Raw genomic sequence first — 19,913 nt, forward strand, 5'->3', positions numbered from 1 at the left:
GGGGCAGAGGAGGTGCTGGGTGGGGAGGGGTAGTGGAGTCCACTGGACATCTGTACACACAATTGTTTATGGACTGAAAAGAATAGATGATATTTACGTCAAATAATGTATTTGTTAATTTAATGTAAAGGAGGACAGTGGGTTGGAGAGTCAGAAGATGTGCACAACTATCAACAATGGGACGTGTATAGAACTACAGACTTGTTTTGGTAAAGTAAACAATCTGCTTTAGTGGAAATTCCACATGAACAACAGTCACAAGACGAAGTGTCAGATTCTATTCACAACTTCAAGGTGCAATCTATTCACTGTAAAACGCTACTTGCCTTCCTCTAAAGTTTTCGCAAATCGGACTTCACTGTCAGCTCCTTGAAACTCATTGAAGAATGGGCGGGCCTTGACTTCGTAGTTTACACCTTTCTTGAGGGCAGAAATAATAGCGCTGTTCTTGGCTGGTGTCCGCACTTCAAAGACCGACCAATCTGAATTTCCATGGCTCTCCGTAGAAGGCCTGTATAGGATTTTATAGCCCTGTATGTACTGGGATTGCTGGTCAACCTGTGGGAAAAAGGTGTAAAGAAGAGTACATTTTCAATTTGTACGTACATATAGGCAGCAGTGTAGAGTGCGTTGCCAGCACCCGATGCAAGCAAATATCCTCCCACTTTTCTTTTAAAATTTTGCACCCCTAAGAATGGCCCTAAAATTTTTTGCACCCGGAGCAATTGCCTCTCTGCCCTCTTCACACTACGCTACTGCATATAGGATTAAGGTAAAGAGGTAACAATAGTAACTGGGTCATGCACACCATTAACAGAAGCATGGTCCCTAAACTACAAACCATTTGCACATGTATATGAATTACCCCAATTAATTTGATACCTCTTTTATGTATGCATCTTTGAGTCTACATTCATGCCATAAACCATCACAACCAACATCACACTAACAAAGCAATCCTTTGATGAGTGCCATGACTTAATTCTTCACACAGCCGTACATTCAACAGGGTTTCATTTCTTTCTATTAGAACGATAACTGATTTCTGTTATTTCATATAAATTTAGGACACAAATAGCATTAAATTAAACCAATAGAACACAATCCATTACTTTTCATTAGGCAGTGGAAAATTCTAGCTTGCATTGTCAGAATGAACATTCTCACGCCAGACACCAAACAAACAGAGTAGATCAAGTGAGAAACAAAAGTTAGATCGCACAAGTGAATGTGCATTATGCTACCAAATTAGACCAAATACATCTATTGCTTAAGAAGGAATAACCTAAGCAATTTTCGTCTCAATAAAATCTCCATAAATATCGCAGACAAAGAAAGCGTATCATCTCATGAGCAATAATATTTTGGCAATCCGTGTCCCCATCCCATCAACAAATGATTGACCACGTCTTGATATTTTGTAGCCTAATCTTGTCCTTCAATGCTGCTTATGTCCCAAACAGTGTGATAGTGCAAACGCGTCCTAAACAGAGCCTAATTCCAGACGGGTGATACCCGTATTCAAAGTTCTTGATGATCTATCATTCTCAGGTTTGCGTTGATCAATTCTACTCCTGAGGACCATGAAAAGCCTTGTGGCATTTCTTCTCTTTGACTTCCTCCCAAGCTTTATACAGGGGGGGTAAGGATATTGCAAGTTGTTGTCAGTAAGACAGAGCAATGTTCGAACTTTCATCCTTTTGGAGGAGGGTGTACTTAGCATGTCCATGTGGACACATTCACTTTGGGTGGCCACTAATTCTAAAATAAGACGTCCGTCCCCAGGACTATGAAAAATTACGTAAACAACATACCTAAGTCAGTCAGCTGCTTGGGGGATGAGCAGTGAATCACTGGCTTTCCTACTGTGAGCTCAAATATATGCTTTTTCCCTTTCCAAATCACCTGTAATTGTGGTTCTCAATAAATGCTGATTCACAGCATAATGCACAAAACATCTAGACAAGGAAGAGTGAATACTACATAAAATATAAAAGGGTTCGGTCCAAGTGGAAATGACTCATTTTACAGTCCTGAAATCAGAAACAGTCCCACTTATACTCAATGGGACCTGCTTTTAAGAACACGTTTAACATGAAAATACTAAAAATAGGATTATTAATACAGGAGGCTACTATTGAGTAGCAAGATATGGGCTCCGTCCAGCTGTCTGCAATGTGCAGCTTGGCATACCTTGCAATAAACATGTGTCCCTTCAGCACTTCATTGCAGTTCTGTTCTGTAGTTCACACAGATAGCAACACCAGGTCCACAGTAAGATATTGCTGGACATTAATTAAAATTGGTATTTGTAAATGTGCCTATGTTCAGGCACATCAAAATCCAAATATTTTATCAACAGAAACAACTTTCTCGATATGAATGAAAACAAATGCCTTATTGCATCCATTCAGTGGCTGCCTTGATGATGTGAAAGGTTTATTTCTCAGCTACTCACAGTCCAATGAACTTCAATGGAAGACGATGAAAGGATGGTGGGGTTATGAAGGTGCAGCAGTACATCTCCCAGCTCCCGCTGGACCTGTTTGTGGTCTACGCCTTGACTCGTAGGTGGAACATCTGTAGGAGTCAAACAATTTATGTTAATGTTTACAAACCACATCCACTGCATACCTTAGCAGTTGTGTGGAATGACAAAATAGCAGGGAATAACACTTTTTTCTGAGTTGTCTCTTGTGATATGATTTACTTTTAAAGGCAGTTTAAAGGGTGAATTCAAAAGGAATCTCTGAACTAACAATTCTACAAATGACTTCTAAATAGAAGGCTGTTATGAAAAGGATGGCAAATGTCATCTAGAGAGAACTTTGACTATAGCCAAGAGTTCTGAAGTTCCCTTTGTACAATGGGTGGAAGTGAGAATAGCTCATCCGCCTGTTTGTTTGTTATGCCTTTTTTCGCAAATAATAAAGGGGCATATGACCAAGCAATAGTGATAATTATCGCTATTGCTTGGTTAGAGACAAAAATTTACCACTGAGCTGCAGCAATTTTTACCGCAAATTTACCTTGGTTTTACCAAAGTTTACCGCAAATGCGATAAAAATCGCCGCAATGCATGAATATCGCTGAAAAGGCCGCGATATTTATGCATTACCGAGCTAATGCTCTTAGCCATGTTATCCACCTCCCATTGGATAACATGGCTAAGAACTGCTCAGGGCAGGTGTTAGCTTTTGGAGATATTCGCGCTTAGCGCGAATATCTCCAAAAGTTGGTAATAGGAGATAGCGATGTTAGCGACTGTTTTCAGTCGCTAACATCTTGGCACGCTCACTTTGCATGTCATTAGTGATAAATATCACTGACATGCAAAGTGGGGCCCAAGATGGTCGCTATCTCGTACTAGCTGTCGCTAACTGGTGTTAGCGACAGCTAGGTAATAGGGAGATAATTTTATCTCCGCTTTCTTGGCTTTTAAAGCCAAAAAAGCGGAGATAAACCCCCTTGATAATATGCCCCAAAATTGCTAACACATTTTCTCATTGACCAGAATGGAAAACTCTTTTGTAAATCCGGCCCTATAATGTAAAATTCGAAAATCTCTTCCCTCCCCAAATCCATGGCCAATTAAGTGGTACAAAGAAACCGCTGCAGGTCACAAGAGAGAAAAGGCTCAAAGGAAGCATAATCTTCACTCTGAGAAAAATGAATTATTCAGTGTGTCTATCTATTTTCTCATCATCCCAAGCAAACAGAAAACATCTGTAAATGAATCAAGATCTAGTGTTCAGTACATTACATTGAAGCCAATGTTGTATGATGTAAATATTATTAAAGTAAATATGTGAGCTAATCTCCTAGCACACGCACAGCGTGGGTGTTCCAGGGAAGGGATGAATTGAAAATAAGTGACAACCCACTAGTAAGTGGATTTCTTGGTTATTCATAAATGTTTGTAATGTGCTTTTCAGCCCTGAATACAGTGGGTAGTTTACCCTTGTCAGTAGCAGGAATTTATTCCGTTCTAGAGAGGTAGTGAGAAGCCAGCACCAGTAAAACAGCAAGGAGTAAGAATAGGTGGTTCTTGTTGGGGAAAGCTACTTTAACCATAGAGGAAAAACATTTCAAAGTATAAATGCACTTTTGCTAAGCATTTCCATATATGTACCTCTAGTACAATTAAGCATGTGTAAATACCTACAAATGTAAGTACTTTTGGAAGGATGGACATGTTGTAGGATTCATGAGTACTCCAAGATTTCACTGGCAATTGCTCAAATATCACACCAACATTCCAAACACATAGGCATTTATAACTTTTTGGGGAAATTTACCCAAGGAGGTTTTATTTGTGTACTATGGTTTTACTGCTCTCATTCTGGACATGAAATGAATGTTGGGTTCAATAGAGGAAATGTCATCTTTCAAATAAACCAATAACATGACACTTTATGCTCTACTGGGTTTCTCTGTGTCAGGTGTGAATGAACATGCTCTCCATCCCAGGGATAGTTAATCCATATTCCTAAAGAAAAGATTAAAATCTGAAAAAACACTCCATGTCTGTAGTTGTATCATGCACTAGTGGCTAATGCCATTGGATCATAAAACCTTAATCCTAAATTTCTCAATCCTGTCCAAACAAGAGTTTGTGCATGAATCATATATTGTGAGCAATGTGGCAATTAACACAGCTTTTACCTAATTGTTTCCTGGAAACATTTCAGCTAGTCTAACTTGCTGAAATTTGCTTATGGAAAGCATGGGGGAAATATTTCAAAACATATGGAAATTTGGCATGTAATTTCTTGTTTTTCAAGGGTTAGAATGGTTTATAATGTATTTACTTGGCCTGGTTAATACTGTTGGCTGGTATATCAATGTTGACTGAGTGCTGTAAATACCACACCCTATGCTGACATACTAATGATCAGTCCGAGCTTATCTTATTTTCAATTCTCAGAATATTTTGTGATTACATTAGTAGAAGAATCCTTCTCATATCTCTGATATGTCATTAGACACAGAAACACACTTTCCTTACCTTGTGTTTTTACAGGATCGGAAATTTGACTTGGATCGCTAAGCCCGTATGCATTTGCCGCCCTTACAATAAAGAGGTAGATTGCATTAGGTTTGAGCGCCTTGACTGCAAATGTTTCTGTTTTCACATTTTCTGCTACAGTTTGCCAGCTGCTTCCTGAAGCATGGCTGCAAATAAAGAAAGACATCTAGTTACAATGCGGTTGTTCGTATAAATCGGTTAAGAAGTACTAAATTAGCAGATAAAGTTCACAATACCTGAATGCCTCAACTATGTAGGATGTTGGAGTTGCACCTGAATTCAGATTAGGATGCCACAAAAGGGTAACTGTATTTTTGCTGACATCTGTAACCTCGGGCTTGGATGGTGCACTAGGGATTAAATTGGGATCGGTCGGCCTTGGAGGTTGAACAGGCGTTCCAAACTCTAAACACAAAGAAAAGGAAATAATAAGTCTAGTGGAACATTATCATACTTTGACGGCTAAGTATCACAGCGAGAAATGGTGGGTCCAATTTATTTCGGTTGCTTTGATGTCTATGTCATGCTGAGACACACTGATTAATTTACCTTGGACCTCAATGTAAGCGCTCCAGGTTGCTTCCCCGCTTGCAGTGGAAGCGGTGCAGGTGTAGCGACCAGTGTCACCAAGCTAAAAGATGAGAAGGAAAATTAGCATTCTTAACAATCAAGAAATCCAAAGCAATTAGAGTTGTAGATAAGGCTCATGAATATGGATAGCATGCTACTGCATTTTAATATCCAACATTGTTCTGCAATCATGTGCTCACTAATCTCTGCAAAGTGACAACCAGTAGCATTTGTTTAGCTACCTGTGGAGTTTAATATACATGTGTGAATGAAAGCAGAGCTAGATGTTTTACTTACCTGATATATGTCATTATAATTAACCAGAAGATAAAAGAAAATCATTTGAATTAAACATTTACGATAGAGAAAAGAATCCATATGCTAGATTGTTCCGCCAAGATGAATAATACAACCTTCTAGGGATACATTAAACTCCTCGGCCTAAGCATGGAAATTTACAAAAATAATACATTTCAGTCCACATTTTTAGTTCTTTACATTTAAATTTGATGACTACCTGCAGGATTGGCAAACTGCATGACTGGATAAAATCAATTTGTGCATTTGCACAGAAATCTATTTTATCAATCATCAAGCACTGCAATGACATCTTCCACGATGAACAGCATCACATATAACATCAGTATTCTCAGCTGAAATAAGAATAAACATAGGGGAGCATGGAACTCCCCTTTTTCTGAGTGTTCCCTCAATTCCAGGTCTCCCTCAAGCGTTCTTTTCTCTTTTCCCTTCTGTTCTACTGGTTTTTCTCCACACTACCCTCAATATACATCCCTTTATCGCCAATCAAAACAAACCATTTTCTTGTATTGCCAGTCGACAATACCATATTCTGCTCCTACTGATAAACAACTTGTTGAACTACAAGGCTTGTTCAGTAGCTATTTAAGACCTCACACAGTTTTGTATAGGTGCTTACTTGATTAGAGTGTAATGCAAAAATTGTCATTTTAAAGGCCCACTTCTCTAGCGATAAATTGTACTGAAATGCGTGAATTCCTGTTTAAACTTCATAACCGAAGGCCTTAATTTAGAAATTATAATTCTCACTTTAATAATATTGGAACCTAAAAGTGCTGCAAATGCATACACGCCACACATAGTATGAAATGGCAACTTGATCTTAGCAGAATTTACTGCAAGTTTTCGAATGCAGTGTTACACTGAATATAATGCATTATTTCTCAGCTATCCCTTCTCATTGTCAGAAAATGGCCACTACTACTAATTGTAATAAAAAGAGCAACTTGTTATTTCATGGATGTGAGATAAAGGCATTATACTACATTATAAGCCAAGAAAGCATGCCACAGAGAATGATTTAATAAGATATGATATTTCACTGTTTTTAGCAGGCACAGCCCGTGCCGGGCGTTATACTGGGGCGGTGACGTCAGGCAGGGGAGGGTCAGGATGGGGGTTGTAAAATGCGGGATATGGACCATTAGAGGTAAGTACCCAAAAAAAAAGAAAAACAAATTTTGTTGCCCACGCTGCATCGCCAAATGTGATGCAGCGTGGGCAACGAATTTCGTTTTTTTGTTTTTTTTCGGTACTTACCTCTAATTGTCCATATCCCGCATTTTACAACCCCCCCATCCTGACCCTCCCCTCCTGACGTCACCGCCCCAGTATTACGCCCGGCACGGGCCGTTCCTGGTCTTTAGGTATTTGTCAATAGGACAACAGAGAACCTTACTAAACCATTGTAGTAGCGGTATTGCGTTCATTTAGGCTCTAATTCTAAATTCTCCTAGGAAAATACTAATACTGCTCTCTGTGATTTATCCCTTCCCTTCCTCCCCAGGAAGATTTCACTCCTAATTCCAACGTCTACCAGTTGTAATTAGCAATAACGATGAGTTTTAGCCTACAAAATACTCAAACTGCATGCTTTCCCCCCTTTCTGACCTGAACTCAAAATCAATACCCATTCGTCCCACCCAAAAGTTAGTAGGCATTACCTGCTGAAATGTGTGTGCTGAAGATTCATCCATCAAAGGACTACTTGAGGTGGGCTCAGAACATTAAATCAGGGGCAATGACCATTGTGCCCAATTTAATATTTTCCTTGGGAATCTTCGTGAGTGCCTTATAGTTCTACATGTGTAGTTTTCATATATCATGTCAATATATCTATATGAAAACATGTCTTAAATTGATGTGGCCAAATATCCTTTATCATCAGGGATCTTGAGATTTGCACCTAGAAATAGCAGAAGGTGAAAATATTGCACTGCTATATTAAATTAATCTAAGCATTCCTATTGGCTATGAAATGTGTGGTTACAGAATTCCTAGCCAGAAGCCACCACAAAAAAAAACCTGTCAATTAATGAGGCTACCTTGGCATATCGGATCTGTAGGGCGCCGTTCTCTTGCTGCTTGATGCGCGAGTCCTGGGTGGAGACCAGCACCCCGTCCTTCCTCCAGTGGATTGTGGGAGCCGGAGGGCCAGCGGCAACACATCTAAGCGCTAGAGTGCCATCCACAGCCACGGTCTGGTTCACTGGACCCTGTCGGATGACTGGGGGCGGCCGGTCTGCAACCACTGCAAAAACAAAGGGAAGTAGCAATCAGCAACTGGAAGTAATCTTCTAATCACGTAATCTATGGTAATTGCTGCAGGCTTTTAAAGAACACTGGAGATAATTAAATAAGCTATTAAACTTGAAGTCATGTCTTATTCAGTGGGAATTTACATAACGTGTTAGATGCTGATTCCGAACAAAATGCTGTACAGTTTCACACTCCACCATAAAAGGTTGATACTTGCAATATATTACTAGAGCAATTTACTTTATATGAAAAAAGTCCTATGAATCCAGAATTGTGGCAAGTATTGTTCTGTGATTGCAGCACTGCTGGCAGAATATTCTTTTAATGTTCTTTAATAGAAACATGTTCTCATTCTTGAAAAAAGTTAAATGATTTTTTTTTTCACTTGACCACTACTGTTAGCTCTTCACATAGGTATTGTCTCCGTGTGCCATGCTTTTTAGTATGTTTCATAGAATTCAGCATATAATAGGAAAAAAAATACCATTAAACACAACATCTTAAACAAAAAACGCAAAATAGGGCTAAATAATTTCAATGCACCTTAGATTGGATGTAGAGGAAAAGGAGTAATTAAGCCTGACTAAACTGTTTGGATGTATAATAATTAATAATAATTCCAGATTTGTAAAGCACAACTTATCGCCCCGACGGGTATCTACGCGCTGGGGGCTGTTGGGGGGATTAAGGGAGCTATTGCACAGAGTCACATAATGTTGAACTGAGCTGCCACTGGCTCCGGTGATCGAACCGGGAGCCCCGCGTTCCAGAATTAGCCGCTCTGGTCACTGCGCCACACCTCAAGGTATTGGAGTACGATACAATAACTCATGGACGTAGCCCGCTCTACATATATATAAAATAAGTAACAACAAGACACTACTACTCATCTTGAGTAAGGAGGTAAGATTTGTCACTCACATGGTGCACTCTGTGGCAAACCCTTAAGCGAAAAAGTAAGCAGACAATACCTGATTAAAGCTATCCATAAAATTCTACAAAAAAACAATCTAAGCGATATCTTTGAAATAAAGATGAAAACAGTATAAGAGTTATAAACCGTGGGGATTTTTTACTGTGTATATGACTAATGCCAATTGCCTCAGATATGCAACAAGCTGCCTCGGCAAAGAGCAGAATAAAGCTGGATATCTTTGTGAACAGGCCCAGTTCTCAAGAGCAGGAGCCTGAAATGGCTGCTTAAGAGGAAAACATGGAAGGAGCAACGCAGAACACTATAGCCATTTCTTTACCCATGTGATGCTGCTGTGATGCCTCATTGTACTCCCAATTTTTTTGGGGGGGCAACATCCTTATTGTCCTTAGGAGAGGGTGTGGCGTAAAAAGGAGAGGGTGTGGCGTAAAAAGGAGAGGGTGTGGCGTAAAAAGGAGAGGTTGTGGCATAAGGGCCAGAGCTACTGACTTCGGAGCTGCATATCCAGGTTCGAGCCTTGGCTTCAGCTGAGCATCTTGTGATTCTGGGCAAATCACTTCATCTCCCCGTGCCTATAGATAGTGCCTAAAGTCCCTCAAGTGTTATTAGCAACGCTATATAAATCCACCTATTACTATTATTATCAGCTGCAAAGCAATAATGGTTGTTAAATAACCGCTTTGTTATACACCCTCATTGGCACCTGTGGGCAGTGTAATTAACAGGTGTTATTTCCCGAAGGTGACGGCAATAACACAAGTATTGTTAGCCACGCCAGGACATGTCAAAAAGTCTGAATTGTTAAAGAAAGTCTGAATTGTTCCAGAAGAGCACATGGGGAAAAACACACTAAAATGTAAACATCAAAAACAGTAGAGCAAAAATATGATTCATATACCATTCCCCAAAAATAGTACCAAGAAAACACATTTCTTGCATATAATATTGTGAAATAAATATAAAGTTTGCAATAGCAATAACACTAATGGGTGATTCAACTCCCTGGTCGTTGTAGGCCTTGGATGCAAGAGCTCTCACAGCTTTACCGTTGGCCATCTGCTCACCACTCCCCTATTAACTATGTTCCAGCATCCTTCCCAATGCATATTCAATTAGGGTCGTCTGGGGTCGCTGCTGCAACCCCTAGACTGCAGCTTGTGACCCCCAAAAGGTTGCTTGCGACCCCTGGCGAGAGATTGACCTTGTTTTCATGTCTCATTCAGTACGGTATAGCTGTCGAACTGTAAGCGTGTAAATGAGTGTATGTTTGTTTTGCCTATGTCAGAATGTGTTTGTGTGTATATGTGTCTTTAGAATGCATGTCAGGTTGTGTGTAGCAAGATTATGCTTAAGATTGTGACCACGTTAGGCTCTCATGTCTGAAATGGCCACAGTCATACACATTTTCTTGACACACACACACAACCTGTCATTCATTCTTAAAACACATACACATATAAATATATTTTAACAAAGGTACAACAAGCACACCGTCCTCAAGCATGAAGCAAAACACACATTAAAAAGACACTCAGTTACACGCTAAACAGTGTGGCTAGGTGCACACAGGTGAATTGCCCCTGTCCCATAGCCCGAGGGAATGTAGCCAGAACCTATACACAGGTAGGATGTGACTTCATGAATAAATGTGTTAGAGCACTAGCTGTACTCCGGCGAGAAATGGCTACAAGAACACAAGATGATGTCTTAGGTTTAAAATATTTAAAAATGTGTTCTGTTGGGTATCGCCTATTAATAAAGCTCCAAAAGACAATTCAGTTCGAGGCATGAACTATATATGAGTCTAACATAATTCATGTATGTAATGGGTGTCCAGAGCAGGTCCAGGAAGGCCCGCTCTATGCTGTAGTTTCAATATCCATATCATAAAAAGTTATTATCCTGAAAATATCAACTTATTTAAAAAATAAAACAAATTAGGATTCAAAGGCAGGTCCATGGTATACAAAAAAGTGATTTATGGTAAAACACTTGTCCCAGAATAGGCTTATGCTCGCTTAAATGTTCATAAAATTATCTTTGACATCATCGTGTCAATGCCACAGATTCCAATTCAATAAGTCATTGACTACTCCTTTTTGCAATTCCTTGTATTCACAAACAAAACGTGCATTCGATAACAGACAATGAGTAACAACATGCTTGAAATATGCTGCTGATATCCAGTAAAAAGACAGTGGTTGCATTCTTGCATCCACATGCCAGTGTTACAATCAAAGCCACACTAAGCATTTTCAGAAGCTAAAATGCAGGGGAATGAAACAATTGCTTGAAACAGTGTCCTTCCCAGAAAGAACATACAGATGATGAATAATATCACAATTAAAGCCTGGGATGTGGTTAGCAATTTCCAAAATAGATATGTTCCCTTTACCATCAGTGACCTCCAAGGACGCCTTTGTAGTGATACTTCCTGCAACATTCAGTGTCTGGCAGATATAGTAGCCCACATCAGACCGCTGCACATTGCTAATCGTGAGGTCACCAGTCTGGGAGACAGAAAAGCGACTCGATGGCTGTGGAGGTTGATAGGAGAAGAGCAGATTCTGTAAAAGAAACAAAACATAAATCAGTTGCATGCAGACCTGCTGGAAAACAATGTTGTGTATCGAACAGACAAAGAGCTATATATCTATAATACACATGTGTTTCATGGTTTCTATGTAGAAGAATTGTGCTGTGCTTTTTGGACACCAATCAAGGTTAGGAAAGGAAATGTACTTGTTTCCAGCCAGGGAAACCAGGATGAGGCATTTTAAGGATTTCATCAAATTATTTCTATTTATAGGTGTTCAATCACATAGGACCAGATTCTTATCAGTTTTTTTTCATTCATGTAATTTGCCCTAAAGACCCAATTTCTTTCCATTAGAAACCCCTTTTCATGCTCTTCCGCACTGCAGACTGTTCAATTGTTCTAACCAATTTTGTAGATCGATAACCCACTGTCATTATTGTAATCAATTATCACTGGCTGCAGTATAACAAGTTACAGGCAGGTTTTTGGGGAGCCCACGAGAACCACAGAGACTGCCTCAAAGGTTATTGTCAGGCATCAAGAGTGAGAAGCCAACTGCAGAGTGTCATGAATTGGGGTAATCCCGTCAACGGTTCAATATTCAACGTTCGTAGGTTAAACTTCCAAGGACATGGAATTCCCTCCTTCAGGATGTTTGGATAACATAGCATTTCAATGGAGTCTAAGGATGGGCAAAACTCACTTGCCATCAAGTATACCTTGCATTTTTTCAGCCTAGTTCTAATTTGGATTTTTTTGATTTCAAAATATTTTTATTAAATTTTACAGGTGAGTACATTCGCATTACGGTTACGGGGTACCAGCCAAGCTTGGCTGATGTTGCCATGGTTATAGGTAGTTGTTATACATGTTTGGCTGCATCCCTTTACAATGTCTTGCTAGAAGATTAGGACGGATGAAGGAAAGAGAGAGAGTAGAAGAAAGGGAGGAGATAGGTTACAAGAAGAGTAGTATAGCGACGAGCCTTTTCTGGGACGTGGAAATCAAACTCGCCGCCTACGCGGACGACATACTCATTGTGACTGAACAACCTAGAACCTCTATTGAGGCCCTGATAGAAACTATAGGAATATACTCCAATCATTCAGGATACAAACTCAACAGGGACAAATCAGAATGTAAACCCCTCAACATCCACACTACTAGGGACACTCTAAAGGGGGTCGGGCCTGACCTGGCAGACAGGGTTCATCAAATACTTCGGGATACACTTCGGCAATGGCCTTAGGACCACACCAGACCAAAATGAGAAGATATTGCTAGGGAAAATAAGGACATTCTTGGAGTCCTGGTCTCCCAAATTTATAACCTGGTGGGGCTGAATCGAAACAATCAAGATGATGATCATACCAATGATTAATTACCTGCTGAGCATGCTACCACTTCTCCTCACTGACGACTTCCATTGCAAGGTGGATAACATGATTAGCAAATTTGGATTTTAATGATGGAACTTTCAACTGTACTTTGTACTGGTAAAAATAGTCTCCCATTTTTAAAAGGTCTGAATGCCTGGCTTTCCACAATTCAGTTATCTAAAGCCTCGTTTCTCTGACTCAAGGTACAAATCCAAGACACTGGTTAATATGCACTAACTTCACTTATCACATTAAGTATAAATGTAGAATATCTTTTGCCAAAAAATAAGAAGTGAGTCATGCCTCATCTTAGAAGAACCTGAAGCTTTTGATAGTAAAATATAGTACGGAAGCATTCTCTGGTTTGCACCCCAAGCTTTCAAATGCTTGAAAACAGAGGGCTATCTGCATCCCTCCTAACTTTCAGATGTTGCAAGACAATTTTGCTGGTCAAAACATTCCTGACTATAGAATCAACTCACCACACTATTGTCCTTTATCAATCACTTAACTCCCGTGCTCCATCCTTCCCTCTCCATAAGCATTCAGTTGTCTACAAATCTTATTACAGTTGTGCCATGTTCATTATAGAATGTTTACTCTTTTTAAACATACAGTACCCTGAAACCTTACGGCAGGCTGTGCTGCATGATTTGCAAAATACATTATGAACATTAATTTAGAATGCTGTGTTGTCTTCTTAAATAGAAAAGACACACATTTTATATAAATATCAAATATTGGTTGAACACATATTTCTAAAAACCATACCTAATCCATGATTTTATCTTAACAGCCTATTGTAAAATTCCATGGCCCTGAGTACTAGCTTCAATACAACCTCCTCTAATTAGCCAAAAAAAAGACATTCATTTCTCATTCCTTTCTGGCTCATTTTCTCTGTGTCATGTGCCTTTAGATGTATAATTGCATCTCTCTATGGTACATGTTAAAATGTTACTGCACAAAATACCAAATTTTTAAGTATTTTCAGAAAATATCATTGGCATGTAACTTTTCTGAGTTTGCAACTGCTTTTTGCGACATAGACAGCAACCCTCACCTCCCAGATGGCTTTCAGAAGGAGGCTGCGTAAATTGCCTCTTAATCTCTCTTCTCATGCATTCCTCCTCTGGGACCTCATCGTCCATTTTACATTCACCTTTTACCTATACGCAGCTGCCATCCAATTATGGCTGTTAAATCTCCCTATGCTCAGGATTACCCTGTCAATATCTCAGCTTAAAACTTAATTCATGCTTATAAATGCGCGTCGATTATACAAATCATATGGTGTCATTTATAGCATAATATGTAACAATTAGAACCCTGATTTCTAGCTTCACCTCGCTTTCGGATAGGAAAAGAATGTTAATAGGTGCTAGTTTGAAATACTATGGGCCTCATTTAAGAAAAGTGACGCATCGCTGCGTGAAAACAGCGATGCATCACTTCTCAGTGCGCACTCCTTACGACATTTCTGATGCGTCATATTTAATGTATGACGCATCATGTCGCAAGGAGTTACAGATACGTCAGTATTTCTGACATATCTGTAAGCGCAAAAGTGACGCATCGCTGGAGTGTGTCACAAAAGTGACGCAACTCCAGCAATGCGCCCTTTCACATGGGGAAAGCCCCATGTGAAAGGGCTTGCGTCAGTCTTACGCCTGCTGTGAGGCAGGCGCAAGATTTTGACGCAACAGCGTCCTAAAAGTGACGCAGTGAAATCTCATAGATTTCACTGCGTCACTATTACGAGGCGTTTTGCGGGGGAACGCCCCCTCTGCATACATTATACCTGATGCAGGTATAATGTGGCGCAGGGGTTTAAAAAGTAACGCATCTACCTAGATGCGTCACTTTTTAAATATGGCGCAACGAGGCGCATTTTTTACACGCTGGTGCATCACAAAAAGTGACGCACCGGCGGCGCAAAACTGACGCAAGGCCTTCATAAATAAGGCCCCTATGTATATACAATGATGTACAGTGATGCTTTTACTTTTGCTCATGTATTCAGCTTCTTGTGCTAACGTAGACAGGCATCCTTGTCACCATTCCTGCTCACCTAGATACCCTTTTCATTCAAAAAGCTACTGCTATTCTTGTACATTATATTTTGAGGTTTCGTTTATCCCATTTTGCAAGTGCAATCTTCTCCAAAAAGTGGATTTCTGGTGTATTTTTTCCACCAAACTCTTCTTTGCTGATTTGGTTACACACAAAAAATCTACAGAAAGCTTGAATCTTTTGAAGTTGACAGAGGTCATAGCAAAGTGCACAGAGGAATGAAGGGAAGTAAGTCCCGCGAGTTCACACACCTCATTTGTGCCTTTCTTCAAACAGATCAATCAAATGTAGCATCCATCTCACGTCTTCCAATACCCTCCAGCATGCTTTGTTGTGTGACTCCCTTTGTCTGCTTCTGTCTGGTCTACCTCCACACAGTGTGAAAGTCACGGTGCCCAAGAGTTAGTTTGTGGCTGGATATTTAAATTAAGACCACATTTGCCATATCAATTGCCATGTGCAAACAAATGTTAAACCTTAAATATTGTAACCAATTAAAATAACCACATGTCTCACTTCTCCGAGGTTTCTCTATAGCCTCCTTAATTGAACATCAATACTAATTCTAATCAAATACAATAATGGAACCGGTGATACAGAGCAAAAAAACGCAGCACACGCAGGACAATCTGAATGCTAGAGCTGCCAATCAAAAACATTTCAAAGGTCCCACATACACTGCAGCCTCTCATACCTGACTACCCTCCCTGCGCCAGAAGATGGGGGGTTGTGGATTTCCGTTGGCTTCACACTGGAAGGTGACAGTCCGCCCCAAGGCAACAACCTGGTCACGTGGCTTCACGACAAAGTAAGGGGGTTCTGAAATAGAAAACAGAGTGAATACATGTTGATCGTTAACAGTTCTAGAACTTGACATGTTTACATTGAGAGACATTGACATACCAAACACAGTTTATTGTGTGGGCAGTAGACGGAGTTAAAGTATGGATGAGCTAAAGAGATTTAACACTGGGAAAAGTGAAAGAAGTCTCAGCTGCTTGTTTGTCTCTGAATATGAGGATAAAGAGTATTTTAGTACACTGTTTTTTCAAAAGATTGCCTATTATAAAAACATTGGAACCATTTAATTGTTTTGTCTGATAAATTATTATTTCAACCTTTGGTCCCTTTCAACTATTCTCAAGATCCAAAAGTAATTCTGGACATTTTAAAAGATTACTCAGCAAAATACAACTAAGCATTTGGCAAAACTAATAAGTCTGGCAATGGCTGTCAGGCTTTTGGTTTTGTTAATGCCTATTTGGTTTTGTCATGGTTTCTCGAAAACTATTGTGAGAAAGATGTCAGACACTCATCAATCTAAAAGAAGCATTGGCTAAAAACAAACAAAATGTTGGGGTCGAAAAAAACAACACACATTTCTAAAGTAATCAATGGCACTGAAGGGAATTACTTTGTGTAGATGTGTTCCCAGTGAAAGGGTAAAATGACATCAAACACAGTGATCTTTGTTATTGGTTGAAGTGGAATGACTCTCTGTTAGTGCTCTATTCTGTATGGAGAAGAAGAAAAATGTGATTGACACATAAAGAGACCAATGGATGAATAAGGGAGGCTGAAAGCACCTATAAATAAGCATAAGGTGCATATCATTTTAGTAAAAGCAAGAGATCTTGGCTAACACCAGACCTAAAAACCAGTAACCTAGCACAAGTAAAAACTGCATTGAGATTGGAGGCTTTCAACTCAAAACCTTCACGAAGAGAGGAAGGAATCACAGATTTTGTTTAGAAGTAAGTGTTACCCATGACAGAGCTGCAAGGCTGTGCTAATCTATGTGGCTAAACGCTGCATAATTCTATTTGGTATTTTATCTTATTGTAGGAACATGGGGCCTCATTTATGAGGCTGTGCGTCACTTTTACGCCGCCGGTGCAGCACTATTTGTGATGCACCAGTGGCGTAAAAAATGTGCCTTGTTGCGCCATATTTACAAATTGACGCATCTAGGCAGATGCGTCACTTTGTAAACCCCTGCGCCACATTATACCTGCGCCAGGTATAATGTATGCAAGGGGGGCGTATTGACACAAGGGAGGGTCGTAGAAGTGACGCAGTGAAATCTATGAGATTTCACTGTGTCACTTTTAGGACACCGTTGCGTCAAAATCTTGCACCTGCCTCACAGCAGGCGTAAGACTGACGCAGGCCCTTTCACATGGGGCTTGCTCCATGTGAATGGACGCATTGCTGGAGTTGCGTCACTTTTGTGACACACTCCAGCAATGCGTCACTTTTGCGCTTACAGATATGCAGAAATACTGACGTATCTGTAACTCCTTGCGACATGATGCGTCATAGATTAAATATGACGCATCAGGAATGTTGCAAGGAGTGCGCATTGAGAAGTGACGCATCGCTGCTTTCACGCAGCCATGCATCATTTCTCATAAATGAGGCCCATGCTTTCTGGCAACGGCGTACGTCACTCTAGGAAAGACCAGTTCTGTCAATCCAAGCCGAGCATGTTTACGAGGACAGATCTGGAACATCTGCTGCTGCTGAGACATCGATACTGCCAACTGCACCCAAAGTATGATTTACACCGGCTTAGGCATTTGATCTTGCAGTAAATAAATGTCTAAAAATGTCAGTTTTGTTAGCTGCGGCAGCTGACAATGTAGGGAGCATGGCGTTGGGGCTGCACCTGGGAAACAGACAGACTAGCCGAGGTAAATATGAGCGGCGTGCCCGCGGTACAGGGATGTTTTCTCTCTGGGCCTACTTTTAAAAGGCCTATTTAGCCGCTGTCTGCTGCTCGTGTAATCAAGCTTGTACTCTACGTTCAGTCTCGAGAGGAAGGGATGCTTCAAGACAGGCACTTTAGCTGCCAACCCGTCACCCCGTCAGTTTTCGCTTCCAGTATTAAAAGCTTTATGATGGCATTTTAAATACATTCTTACAAACCGTCTGGCGATAGCTCATAAATTATGTAGTCTCTGGTAAATGCATTTGTAGGAGGAAACCCACACCTACTCCCAGGCCCTTTGTTGTGATTTTAAAATGTGCCGCGCTCATAAAGACTTCTGCTCGGGCATCAATTGCTTCTGTCTGCCTGTATAAATAAAGGAGTCGCCTTTGATCAGGCGAAAGTAAGAAAAGGACCCCTTCATCAAAATGTTGCGTCTACCACATTTTTAAAAATGTCGCTGCTCGTTCAAGCAGCTAAAGGATTCGAATGTCTCATTTGGGTTGATAAGGAGTTCAGGTTGGAGAAACAGATATCCGTGGGTTCTGCTTTTGATATGGATTTAGAATTCTGTGTAGATATTTTGACTCACTTTGAGGGGCAGTGGATAAAAATCACACCATTAGCTATGCTAGAAGATTTGACTGCTTCTTCATTAAACTTGCAGAGAACTAGACCAATGAAGAAACATCAAGCACGTTAACATTTTACATACATGTACAAACAGGCACGGCCCGTGCCGGGCGTTATACTGGGGCGGTGACGTCAGGCAGGGGAGGGTCAGGGTGGGGGGTTGCAAAATGCGGGATATGGACCATTAGAGGTAAGTACCGGGGGGAAAAAAACGAATTCGTTGCCCACGCTGCATCGCCAAATGTGATGCAGCGTGGGCAACGAAATTCTTTTTTTTTTTTTCGGTACTTACCTCTAATGATCCATATCCCGCATTTTACAACCCCCCACCCTGACCCTCCCCTGCCTGACGTCACTGCCCCAGTATAACGCCCAGCACGGGCCGTGCCTGTGTACAAATATACAGAGATAGGTTTGACATGCAAGCATCTAAATTGATAGAGAATGATTTGGTGTTATGGAAGTTCATAAGATCAACTCTGTTCAAGAAAGAGGTTCCCATCCTGTATTTGCATGTCATCCTGACTGAACATGCCCAGAATTTCTTCAGTTTACTTCATCAACTCCGATGGACGACAGCACAGGAAATGGTAGATATTTTCTAACTGGTTGTAACAACAGAGGTAGGTGTTGCTGCTGTAGGAGAATCTAATTCCAAGGACCTTTTTGTATATGTTCAATGTAGGCATGCAATTGGATATATCTACGAAGGCAAATCCATGTTTAGGATACAGAAAAAACTGAATTCGTACTCCTAAAAGTATTTACACATACCATGTATTACTACATGATGGAGTAATATTATGCCTGTTTGTTTAAGTCCTACTTCAAGAACAGCAAGAGTTTGATCTTGAACAAGGATGGGACTGAAATCTTGGAACCACCCACAAACTCATGTCTTTGAGTATTGATAAACGTTCTAATAATACTTGTCCACCCTCAACATTATTGACGAGTTACTAGTATTAAAGGCATAGATAATTCCCTTTTCCTGTAGAGAAAATATGCAAAAAGTGTGTAAAACTAGGCTTCCTGAAAAATCTGCACTCATCTGAGATAGCAAAGTCATTCCTGCAGTTAGCCTAATTTTTTGTGGATTGGCCCACAATGTTTGAAATATTTTTTTCTAAAAGTGGGTATGAAGGCTCCATAACTTGATCTTACTTATAGAGCCAAAGTAAATAAAAAAAGTGGTCACCCATCACACCCTGTCTTAAAAAGACGTAAAAAACGTCAGAACACCCCAAGAGCAGACATCAGTTCTTTAATGATAGAACCTTGAACAAGATGCTGAAAACCATAATAATGTAATATAACCAAGGATTAAATAGAAAAAATAAAATATCAATATTGGATTTTGGCGCTTCTCTAGAACACACAATTGTGTTCGCATCCATAGTTACTTTTAGCATATCGGGTTTAAGTCTCTGTAGTAACTATAGGACTTTCCATTACTGTCGAGCATT

The 19,913-nt window shown here is 40.2% G+C and overlaps 1 protein-coding gene across 2 annotated transcripts in view; it reads right to left on the reverse strand.

Annotated features, from left to right (window-relative positions):
• Positions 1-19,913, reverse strand: part of ROBO1 (roundabout guidance receptor 1) — a 1,555,637-nt gene that overhangs the window by 78,479 nt on the left and 1,457,245 nt on the right. For both annotated transcript variants that reach the window (XM_086934074.1, XM_086934075.1), the window contains 8 exons: positions 15,799-15,923; positions 11,509-11,680; positions 7,966-8,171; positions 5,579-5,660; positions 5,266-5,434; positions 5,009-5,175; positions 2,459-2,580; positions 327-558 (listed from right to left, as the gene is read on the reverse strand). In XM_086934074.1, the coding sequence (XP_086790200.1) occupies positions 327-558; positions 2,459-2,580; positions 5,009-5,175; positions 5,266-5,434; positions 5,579-5,660; positions 7,966-8,171; positions 11,509-11,680; positions 15,799-15,923 (1,275 nt within the window). The remainder of the gene's footprint in view (positions 1-326; positions 559-2,458; positions 2,581-5,008; positions 5,176-5,265; positions 5,435-5,578; positions 5,661-7,965; positions 8,172-11,508; positions 11,681-15,798; positions 15,924-19,913) is intronic.

This window comes from Lissotriton vulgaris, chromosome 8 (genome assembly GCF_964263255.1).
Source record: "Lissotriton vulgaris chromosome 8, aLisVul1.2, whole genome shotgun sequence".
Lineage (NCBI taxonomy): Eukaryota > Metazoa > Chordata > Amphibia > Caudata > Salamandridae > Lissotriton > Lissotriton vulgaris.